General features: G+C 36.8%; 1 protein-coding gene across 2 annotated transcripts in view; it reads left to right on the top strand.

Annotated features, from left to right (window-relative positions):
- The first annotated feature begins 1,462 nt into the window (after positions 1–1,462).
- The window catches only part of LOC122792188 (hairy/enhancer-of-split related with YRPW motif protein 2-like), a 161,686-nt gene continuing 150,809 nt past the window's right edge, over positions 1,463–12,339 (top strand). The window contains exons 1-2 of one of the 2 annotated variants that reach the window (XM_044059913.1): positions 1,467–1,638; positions 1,742–2,310. In XM_044059913.1, coding sequence (XP_043915848.1) covers positions 2,231–2,310 — 80 coding nt within the window. In that variant the 5' untranslated portion in view covers positions 1,467–1,638; positions 1,742–2,230. Of the gene's footprint in view, positions 2,311–12,339 lie in introns of both variants that reach the window. The other variant, XM_044059914.1, reaches the window with a different exon arrangement.

Here is a 12,339-nt window from a genome sequence, read left to right as displayed (position 1 = left end):
GAACTCGTCATAATTGTATATCTTGTTATAGCATTAGATGCTGTCTGCTTAGAGATTGTGTGTGTGGGCATGTGTTTATGTATATGTGTGCATGCACTCACATGTGCATTGGCTCACCCATACAAGAGAGGAACTGATAACATTACCTGCTACATGCATGGATTTATTTGATTTATCTGGGGAAAATAGTAACTTGGTGTTACAGAATAGCAATAAAGAATAAGCTGTGAACTCATGGTTAGATAATTCAACAGACAGATACTGAAGAGCCACTATCTTCCTCCAGCTGATTTGAAATTGCAGGGGAGGTATGATTCAGAAAGGAATGACCAACAGATGTACTTACATTCTGTTGCTGTTTTTACAGTTGCGACTGACTACTTTAAATAACATTAAAATCCAGTCTGACAATTTCCCAGAGGATAAAGTAACAATCTGCTTTTTACTGAATTGTTTGTTTTCTTGTTTGACTATGTTCAAATGGCCTGCTTTGGGTCACAGAATTAGTGATGTGGTAGGACTGGAACATGGGACTTTTGGTTTGGCTTAATCTGCAAGTTTCTTCCACTTGGTTTACATTCCTGCACTCTAGCTAATTGTATACTCTATTGGTTTTCCCTGGTTCATGCAAAAGAATGAACATATGAATCATTTCTAACGGGTGTCAAACTAGCAACATGTAATAGTGTCTGTTGTGGTGGCTGAGAGAGACCTATGAAACTAACTGCAAAACTAGAGAACAGAGTGCCAGTTGACCTATGGATTCTACGTACTTCCTGTCTAGATTCCATGAGATTCTGTTCTAAACCGTTAATGCTAAAAAGCCATTGGGTAGTAAGGTAATAAATGCAGAGTGAGAGGTGAAGAAAATCTGAGAAGGATGCTAATCAATTTCTAGGACTCCACTATAGTGACAAAATAAAATAAGACAGAAACATTTAAGACTGTGGCAAAATATTTGAAGATCTATGGAAGAAAAATGCTGTTTGCTATGCCACTACAGTGGTGTGCCTTATGAGGAGAAACTGAACCAATGCACAAAAAAGTGTTAAAATTAAAACATCAAACCAACTTTTCTATTGCCCGTTGTCTGTTCAGAACAAATTGCTAGCCTGTGGATATTGAATGGAAAGAGACAGAACTGTGATTGTAAGAAACATTTATAAGGTGTTATTTCAGGGGGGAAAAACAGTCTGTCCTACATGTACTTTTAAATGCAACTAAATCCTTTTTATCTGTACCAGGTTCTTCACAAAACAATGTTTTCTATATAAGGTTCTCCATTAGAAGCAGAGAAGCAAAGGTACCTACAAAGGCCATTAAATCTTACTGGCCAGTATCTCAGCAGCAGACTGTCAGTCAGGACTGCCTGCTGTTTGGACACTTGCCCTCATCAGCCCCTAGGATCCTCATAAAAGCAGTTCAGCTACAATAAAAAGGGCTTTTTTATTACTAGGAAAATGAATTCAAGCTGGAGGTTAGGCTGAGATAAAAACAGCACTTTATGTGGGATCCAGACTCCTGCAAGTCCTGTGGTTCTCCCAAGCCCTTTCACTCCGTCTGTTGATTTTTCCCTAAAATAGCAGCAAGCAGTTTATCATTTGAATCTCTTTCCCACGGTTTTCTCTTGCCGGTGAGGTCAGTGTTTCTTGAAACAGCCCCCTTAGTCCAATCAGACGAAGGAGTTGGAGAGAGGGAGGGAAAAAAAGGAAACTTCACAAACTTTTTTTTTTCTTTACAGGAGCCAGAACAAGGACCTAACAGTACAGGAAAATAAATTGCAGACATATAATACAGTCAGCCAGAGCAGAAGGCATGGAATGATAAAAAGATTACAGAATACAGGAGGAAGGAAAGTCTAGAAGGAAGCTTTCTAATAACTGCAGAAGAACTAAAATTCTGCGGCAGATATTCAAAGACTGTATTGAGAACATTATAAATGCACTAAATAAGTGCAGCTGGTTAAAGACTTTCTAGCCAATAATATACTAGGATTGAGGGACAAAAAAGAGAAAAAGAAAAGTATTTTATTCCTAGGTGTTTATGAGCTTTCTTCTGCATTAATGGGAGAGTACTAAAAGCAAAAATTAACTGACCTGCTCAGCATGACAGAAGTGAAGGGAAATTAAATGTGGAGGACGCCTGAGCCACTATAAGCCAGCCTCACGTTCACATTCACCTACACCTGTTGAACAGGAAAGCCAGCTCTTCTGCCCAGCCAACATAAAACATGAAAAGACCCAGTGTAGAAAGTTCATCAGAAAGTGATCTGGAAGAAGTGATTGATGTAGGACAAGAAGAAAATTACAGGTAAGAAGGCACCAGCATTTTTCAGCATATTTAATTTGTACACTAGAAACTGTTATTTCTAGTTAACATCATGAATGAATGTTATTCTTGATACTTTTATAAATAAACAGAAATCATTTTTATTGATTTAAACATTTTACAAGAATGATCGGCATGTAATCATGCTTAGAATTTTTACACAAGTATGTTTTTGGAACATTTACTCACTAATTTACAGAAAACAGCACAAGAAAGAGAATGCTGACAACTCGATGCACAACTTACAAAGGAGTATATTAAGCATTACAGCCAGATAATGACCAACAGATTAATCGATCTGCATGTATCATTCAGCATCCGGTGATGTCTGTATTGTCTTAGTAATGCTTCTTATCTCTTTTATAGGTTATGTTTTCCACTGAACTTTCCTTACAGAAATAATATAGTTACTCAAAAATAGACTCCCCACAATCACTGGGCTGCATGCTTATCTTTATGATTAAAATATTAGACATATGTGTGTGTAATGTCCATCCCCAGTACATAAACCTGATTGGATATACTGCTGCATTGGTACAGTGTCACGTCTCTGAAAACATTCCCGTAAAGGGTTGTCCAAGCGGCACTAGGCAAGATGATAAAAATTATGCAGAACGTGGGAGAAGGCTTCCAAGTTACCTTATCAAATGTTCTGAATAACTTACTGAGCAGCTTCAATATGCTACCTGTATCCATCGCTTCAATGTCCTACCTGTATCCATCACTTCGGCATGCTACCTGTATCCATCGCTTCAATGTCCTACCTGTATCCATCATTTCGGCATGCTACCTGTATCCATTGCTTCAATGTCCTACCTGTATCCATCACTTCAGCATGCTACCTGTATCCATCGCTTAAATGTCCTACCTGTATCCATCACATCAGTGTCCTACCTGTATTTGTCGCTTCAATGTCCTACCTGTATCCATCTGCCCAGTACACAGATACTGAAAACTTACCATAATAAAATTATTGCTTCATAGGTTCATATGTGTTAACCAGGCTAATGGCCACTACAGCCTTTGTAAGCCTAGCCATGCATTCCAAATCTCTGACAAGTTCTGGTTCCCTTAATAAATGTGAGCAGGGGACTTGGGGATGAACCATTTGCAAGCTGGGGCCTATGATCTACATGTTATCGACCACAACCTATGGGTACTAATATTATATCGCTTTGCATTACTGAGCAAGTATATCTCAAGCAAAGCACTGTCATCTTTGGAGGAGGGAAATCTATGGCCCTTTATAGTAATGAAGATCAGGAAGCTGCAATCCCATTACTGCAAGATAGGTAGATGCCTAGGCTCACGGAGGAGACTCCCGCACACAGCCACTAGAATACCCAGTTAGTCCTCTGCCACTTCTGTCTGTGTGAAAGGTGCCAAAAATGACTGAAACAGACGGCTCAGATTAAGTTAGCAATAAGCAGGTAAAAAAGAGGCACATTGTACGTGCTTAAGTAACTGTTCATATCTGTGTAATGAGTTAGTCTTAGGAAAAATAAAATAAGAGTTCCTAACTGCAGAATTGACCGTTTGCTGGTTATGGCCTGCCTCATGTTTTGCTGCACACTAACCACCTTACAGTGTTCGGTGATACTCAAGTTTGCAGCTGTTGCATTATTATCATAATTATTTTTGCAGCATTTGTTTTGACTTTCTTTGTTTATACTTCTCAGAAAGTTGTTACCATATCTACATTTTTTTAAGTAATTATTTTCCTTATGTATTTGAAAAATAAATTCTTTCTGCAGACTATATCTGTCATCAAGCAATGTTTTCTTATTCTATCTGCAGTAACATGCTTAAATGAGTAAATGAGCCAAGACAGCTCAATTATCAGCCCTTCTTCAAACATATGGTATATCTAACACTATTAAATGCTAACATCGTGTTCATTCAGATTGCGCATAAACAATTTGAATTAATCATGCCCTATCTGACATACACCCCTTAAAATAATATCTAAAGCAAAATAGCTTGTGGAATGCTTTTGGGTTTTATGGCTAGGCTTATAAATGTCCCATTGGATGTTAGCCTAATGTACACCTATAAATATATGAATACTTACATGTGTGTCACATTGCAACTTTTCTGTCTTTACCTGTTTATGCATTAAATTAACTGCAGTGAGTTTTCTCTTTAGAAGCCCCAATTCTAGGGTCATATGTTATTACTAGGCAGTTGAGATGGGTAAATAATTCAAAGCCTATAATTTATTGTTATGCTGACTTATTCAGGATCTATTTGTGTGAAAGGCATAAGCCACGGGGGTATTTACATTTACTCCATATTCAACATGATTTAGGTAATATCTCACGTTGTCCACTTCCAGGGGCTCACAAGCATATGACTACAGCAGTCACACACACACACACACACAATCACACAGATATGCGTATGCACGTGTGCATAGAAAATGTGTGTGTGTGTGTGTGTGTGTGTGTGTGTGTGTGTGTGTGTGTGTGTGCTTATGTGTTCCTTGTTCTAGACAAGGTTCAAGACAGATAATTAAATCCTTTCTATGAAGTTAATAAAGCCAGGATAAGCATGAAATTTGTGTGTGTGTTTGTGTGTGTGTGTGTGTGTGTGTGTGTGTGTGTGTGTGTGTGTGTGTGTGTGTGCGTGCACGTGTGTGTGTGTGTGTGTGTGTGTGTGTGTGTGTGTGTGTGTGTGTGTGTGTGTGTGTGTGTGTGTAAAATATATATATATATGTATATACACACAGATACAGATACAAATACACACACACACTAACACCTGCACATACAAATGTATATATAATGCACCACGAGATACAAGCACAAACCACACTTTTAGCATAGCTAGATTTTTATAGTTTATTGACTCTGTAAAGATAACAGCTTTGACAGATCATTTCATGAATGAAACTACCTCAGTGGCAAAGTGTGTGTGGTCAGTGCTGTCATTAAACAACCACTACATGGATCGGGTCTATATTATAAAATCGAAAGTTTACTTACCCAAATACTTAAACGTCGACACCTATTCCGCGAACCGCATATACACCAAACGCCCTAAACCGCGAAAAGTCGAACTATCATACTTGTCCCACCCCACCACCTGCTACATACTACCTACACAAACAAACTAAATAAACCACATACATACACTAACCAAAACCTTACTTCTAACCCTAAACTAAATCCTACTTCTAACCCTACACTAAATCTTACATATACCACCATGTATGCACTTAACTTAACCCGCACCCTAACCCTAAGGTCCGTAACTATAGCACACTTACCTTAAAAAGCTAAACCCAAACAAACTAAATAATCCACACACATACACTACAAAACCCTACACTAACTCTAACATACATTACCATCTATGCACTTACCTTAACCCGCACCCTAACCCTAAGGTCGGTAACTATCGCACACTTACCTTACAGAGCTATACCGCAGAAGGCCAATCACGATTCGACATTTCCGCTTTCGTGCTTCTGGACGATCAATGTTTTCACGGTTCGATGAAGACAGGTCGACGTTTAGGTGTTCACATAAGTAAACATTCATCTTTTTAATATAGACCCCATGGATCAGCATTTTTGTTATGTAGAGTACTTAAAAGAGTACTTCAATATTATTAGTTCTATATATAACCTTTTAAATATAAATGATTGTAAATCACCACAATAGGAAAAACATTTAAAAAATAAAACATTTAGAAATAAATGAGAAGTAAGTAGTCACTCTGTGTGTCTGCATAACATTTTGCAAAAGTTTAAATATTGCATGCCATGTTCATTTGTGATCTGACAAACAAATGCAATCAGCTGTTCTTGTTGAAATAAATGTATTTCTATGCTCTCTAAAATCAAACATGAAACTATCAGTACCAGAAAAAAGTTTTCCTTTATTTATTTATTTATTTATTTATTTATTTATTTATTATAAGTATTTCTTATTAAGACCTGGGCTGTGACTGCAAATGGTCTATTGTAAAGAGTGTACTACCTAGGTAAACTAACAAAATAAATAAATATATAAAATAAGTACATTTTAGCTAGTCGTGCTGCTATATGAACTAGTCACCACAATTATTACAAGTACCACCTTCCTTTTTCTAATTTACAAAGTAACATCTCTCACTTTTATGAGTTGATTGCCTATTTATTAGCATTTATGGTATGTAATTTAACTTGTGTTGTTATTCGAGATTTTTCATACTGTCCTACACCAAGACAGAGCACAATACAATAACATAAGTGATCTAACAGAGCAGGGTAACAAACATATTACATAGGTTGATTGCGACACATAAAAACCTCATGCGATATATGATAAGATTGTAAAGCAAAGAACTTGCATAGTATTTTCTTACATAACTACCCTTAAATAAATTACCATGACTTGTTATCAGAATTAAATAGCTACATGAAAGCTGCAACTAGTAAGAAAATGTCAGCAAATACATAAAGTAATGCCTGTCAACATGTACAGCTGTTCTAACATCATAAATTCCAGCTAAATTTCTAACCCGTTACTGCAAAGGCCATTACTATACCTCAGTGACATTTTATATGTTTTATCTTTATTATTAATTTATTGGATTAGTTATTGTATTTTGGGACTGTCATACACACCTGTGCAATGCCTGTGTCATGTTATATGAATGCAAGTTTCATCATTTGTGATAGGTTATACCTCTTCAAGGGAACGCACAGAGATAAAAATATTCTCTACTCACTATTTGAAGGGACGTGCAAGAGAAGCTTAAGTGACATATTCAGAGTGGAACACCTCAAAAAGCAAATGGTATTAAGGGGATTTGAACATCAACTTACTGGTTTCTTTTTCTGCACCCCAAACCACTGTAGTATAATTCACTGCCCCCCCTTTTTACTTAATAGAGATACCATGGTATGAGAGAAGTAATGCACTATACGAGCAGCCTGTGTTCTGCCTTGTTATTATCAGCTCTCAACTTTTCTTGTTACTTCATACCTCTAATGTCAAATTATTTTACTGCTAGCATGATCTCAGATCAATGGCACAATAAAAGTATTATCTCGATGACAAAAAAAATGAAAACAGCAGCCAAGATGAATTCATTCAGTAAAAAGATACCAAACAAAGCAAATAACTCTGTTCTCATTTCTGACTGCAAAAAAATAAGCATTGCTTATGCAAACAGCTGCTGAATAAATGCAAGTGCAATAAAAAAATGATATATTGCTGGAAATACATAAACAACCTTTATTGAACCATAGAGATTGAATAATAAGTCTGCACGTTTCAAGAATTTGACTTTTTATCTTTATTTCTGATTTCAACAAAAATACAACGCTGACAAAAAAGAAAGCTAAGTACAGGCAATCAGTATAAAAAGTGTTAGTCCTGATCTTTGACTCATTGGAGTGCACTGTTAGAAGCTTTAATATATGACAGAAAACAGCAACGCACCAATTTAGTTATATTCTCAAGTTCGCACGCTATTGCTTTGCTCTAAAATAGTGAAGGGAATCAATTTATTATAAGCTGTGCCAATATCCACCGATCTAATACAGATTTATTATGAGACACCTTTTAAAGCTCTCTTAAATATACTCCTGTGGTCTCAAGAAACATCAAATCATGCACCTCAGCTTCATGCACATTGGAAGTAAATGAACTTCTGTTCTTTGTCCTTTTTTAGACCATTTGAAAGATTAGATTCCAATGAGCTGCACGTTATTTTCCTTTCTACTTAATTAATTTTCTACATTGTTGTATAATTGCCCTGGTACATGTTTTGTATGTACATCCGTGGCTGAGCTTCACCTTTCGTCAGCACTTATTTCCAATGTGTGAGTTGTTTGTTGAACATGTTGCTCAATGTTTAGTACTGCATTGTACTGCCATGGAACAAATGCTAGTGCTTCATGAACAGGTTTAAAATATAGGATACGCTGCATAAATCTAGCTGCAAATGAAGAAATGTGACATGGAAAATACCATATCACAGTCACTGATATCATAGAAAGTTATAACAAGTCAAGGATAAATGCTATAGTACACAAACAAAGCTTGCAGTGCATGATATCACATACCATCCTCACTTGTGTGTAGTGGCATGTGTAGTGGTGGTAGCATGTACTCCCCAGAAATAAGGCACCACAGAGTGAGACTTCCATAGGGTTGCAGGCCTGCTTATGGTGCTCTGCATAATACAGTGCATCCACATTGACATAAAGGTTTGCTAGACTTCTGGAAATGAACTGTATCAACAAGAGTTGGAGTCACTCCATTACCTTACAAGTTATGTGTAATGCAGATTGTGTTATCCTGAATGTCTGTGTTTGACACCTTGGTTAGATGAGTGATTATCACCTGGACATCTCTTGGAACACAGACACATTCCAGACAGTAGTGTAAGCAGATGCAAACAGATGAGGATGCAGAGAACAAATGACCACTGGTGCATAGCTTATACCAGGATGTAAATATGTATACTTAGGGCAGATGAGCCCATTGTAAATATAAATCTGAGGTTTGTGTCATTGTGTCATCTCATCATCCACAGTTAATGCTACCAACCTGTTACAGCCATGGAAGACAATATCTCACCATTATCCTAATGGTGGCCAAGAACATGGACAACAGGACAGACAAGCACGGCTAGTAGTGGACAGAGTGTTCACTATCCAGAAGGGTGGTTCCAATGATTGCATAACTCTGAAAAAGTCTTACAGTACAACCCAGAGGAGACCAGCAGATTATTCCTCATTTATACCATACTGCAAAATATGGTGGCATACAAACATTGTCCAGGGTACATAATTCCCAGCACCACTGAAGCTAATGGTGCCAGCCAGAATGTTGCAGAGGGAAAAAAGCAGAAGCCACTACCTGTGGCAACATCACTGCATCTTTTTGCCTTCTGCACCATTCTGGTTGGCACCATTTATCTTCAGTGGTGCTGGGAATTATGAGCGCTAGGCACTATTTGCCAAATGCGTGATAAGCAGGCAACATCTGGTCAATATGCACATAACATGGGGGGGTAAACAGATACAAGTACTTTGTACAGACTGTGTACTTAACAGTTCATATATTATATGTTGTACAAACAAGAAGATTGCAGATCTACAGTATATCAATGTAAGTGCAACAGAAAGATAAAGTTACTGTTAGAAATGCAGCAATCAGGAATGGTTATTAAGTCAAGACATATATTGAATGCAGTAACCTGCCTCTGCATATACATAGAAACATTATTACAAGTGAAAAAAAAATTGAATCTCTGTGGCCTGGCCTGAGCTATCAGGTTATCATGTGCTTTCCATCTCCCATGTCCTCATCTAACAATACCTTCAAGCTTTCTAAGTCGTTAGAATTTTTCTTGGCTAAGACAGTTCTTCAACTATTCTTTCACTGGAGCAAGTTATGCGTCTCCTATTTTTAAAGCATATTCTCTGTAGCACTTTTATGTCCTTGTGGTTCTGAATCATGCCTCACTTTTTTCAAGTATAAGCAGTCAAGTATGAATCTGTTCTTAAAAGCTATAAAGACCATAATCAGGGCTCTGGTTTTCCTTAACTCTGAGAGCATAGTGTAAGGATTTTACGCTTGCACTTACAAGAATAGCCTTTAACTCTATCAATACATTTTGTGAACTCTCTGAATTCTTCCAGTTTAATCTACTGTGTTTTAACAGTTGTACATTCAAGATCATTTCTACTACCTGCAGCTCTTTTCCCATATCTGGTCTATACATGGGAATTAATCCTTTGCTGGAACTAGATTTTATAAATCTAACAATACAACCTACAGTGTTGACTGCATTTTATCATTGATGTGTATAGGATTATTAAATGTTTGATAAGCTTTTATACCCAGGTCTATGCAGAGTTACTTTTCCTAAAAATGTACAATTGATAGAGTGCTCACTGACTGTATGTACAGAATCAAACATCATCACTGTGGATTTTTATCTGCATATTAACAGTTTATTTTTCAGACTGGGGACTGATTTGTTTCTAGTTCTTGCCTTTGTAACTTTTATCATCTTCAGAAATAAGGTGTGATCTGCATATTTAGTAATAGTTTATATTATAGAACTGTCTCCTATTAAAGCTTTAGTGTAAACCGAAAACAAAAAAGACCTGACTTTTTTATCTGAAATCCTATCGCCCAGTGTGCTAAGCTAATTTTCAGCTTTTTACCCACCTAACAAACAAGATAACTAATTACTGGTTTGTGAGCATTTTAACAGAAAAATATGAGACATAATGATATGTTTTACTTTAGTTAAGTAAATAGTGTTTATCTGCAACCCTGCATTGATGATTTGGATAACATTTCCTAGAAGTATGCATTATTATAGTGACTCAGTTTTTTGTGTAAACATGCATCTATGCCTCTGCCTTTCTTTTATTGTTATGGCAGTCTAATCATTTTAGAACACTTTTTTTTTTCATTGTGTTCCTAACTGCACCAAGCAGGCTGCTACTCTGTGGTGTTTAAGTATTTTGGTTAATGTCGCATTTCATAACTGGCACCTCCAGGAAATGTTTTCAGTCAAATGGGACTAAATGCAAAGATAAGTGAAAACTAAAAAGAAATGTAGGGAACCCAGAGGGCACCACTCCAGTGTGAAATCTATATGTTGTCAGGACTGCGTGCCTTTCAGTTTTTTTTTTTTGTTTGTTTTGTTTTTTTTTTTAGGGTTGTTAATCATCTCTTTCAGACGATATTATGCTTATGTAATCAAACATTGTGACAATAGTAATTGCATTCTGTTTAAGTTTGTATAATGTCTTTTTTACACCAAAAAATGTGTGTACCACTTTGTAAAGCACATAATTAAGTAGTATGTCCCTGTCTTGTAGTCTCTATTTCCTCCATGATCTTTTCTTGTTTTAATGTTATTGTTACAAACCTTTTTTATCTTTTACTGTAATAGCTCGGTTGTATTCTTTTATCCTCCATTCCTTCATCAACATTTCATGTGAGCTTAATTTATTTATTTGTATATTTCACTTCTTATATATTTTCATTTTCTTACAGATTTTAATTTTCATAATTATTCATGTTTTCATTTTGCATTAATATTTCTCCACCCAGAATTTATTTATTTGAATTTGTTTGCCTTTTTGTTGCCATTTATTTCTGATTAAACTTGTTGCATCGTCACGGGTTTTGTCTTTCATATCATTTTTCTAATCCCAAGTAAGGTGGAGTTTTTTTTTATCTTTCTTACAGTAGCCACTGCATAAATGACCACATGGCCATTGCCTCATTGGAACTCGGCTGTAGAACAAACTCCGCTAGAATCCTTAGCACTGAAATTTGCATAAGGAATATCTGATTGAGTGGCCTCCCCATCACCAGACAAGAAGGTACCCTTGCCCTCTGGCAGTATGGCACACTTTCCCAATATATAATGCACTGGATATCTCAGGTACAGCAGTGCAAGTCACAGTTGTACTAGTTTATGCCTCCTCATTACAATAATCACACATTGCATATGCAAGCTGTTCAGTGTTCAGCTTACTGTTTCATAAAAGATAGATAAATGAGGTATGTGGAGTGTTTGTACATGCTCAATAGTACAGTCTGTCTGTATTTTGTGGTCCTACAAGAAGCAGTGACTCTTATGCTTGGTGTGCCCTGTGAGAGGTATTTGAATGGTGTAGGGTCTCAGGGCTGGTGCTGCCCTGCAGTTATGGAGTGAGAAGTATATCCACATTCCCTGTGTGAGGATGAATATGTTCAAGGTAGGCAAAGAACTTGGGTAAGGAAGTGTTTTGTCCTCCCAGTGTATGTGAGGTCTGGGGAGTATCAGATTATTTGGGAATGTGAGGGATGCATCTTTTTTGTTTGCAGGTGATATTATCCTCTTGGTCTGAAGCAACACTTATCTGCAATATGCACTGGAACAATTGTCTGCTGAGTGTGAAACACGAGATATAAAAATCAAAAATCATCACCAACAAATCAGAAGTTACACGTCTCACAGAAAAAATATTATTTTCTGCAGGTGAGATAGTAGCAGCTACAC

Source organism: Protopterus annectens, chromosome 1.part2 (assembly GCF_019279795.1).
Source record: "Protopterus annectens isolate FY-2018-M chromosome 1.part2, PAN1.0, whole genome shotgun sequence".
Taxonomy (NCBI): domain Eukaryota; kingdom Metazoa; phylum Chordata; order Ceratodontiformes; family Protopteridae; genus Protopterus; species Protopterus annectens.
This window is presented reverse-complemented; position numbering and strand designations above follow the sequence as displayed.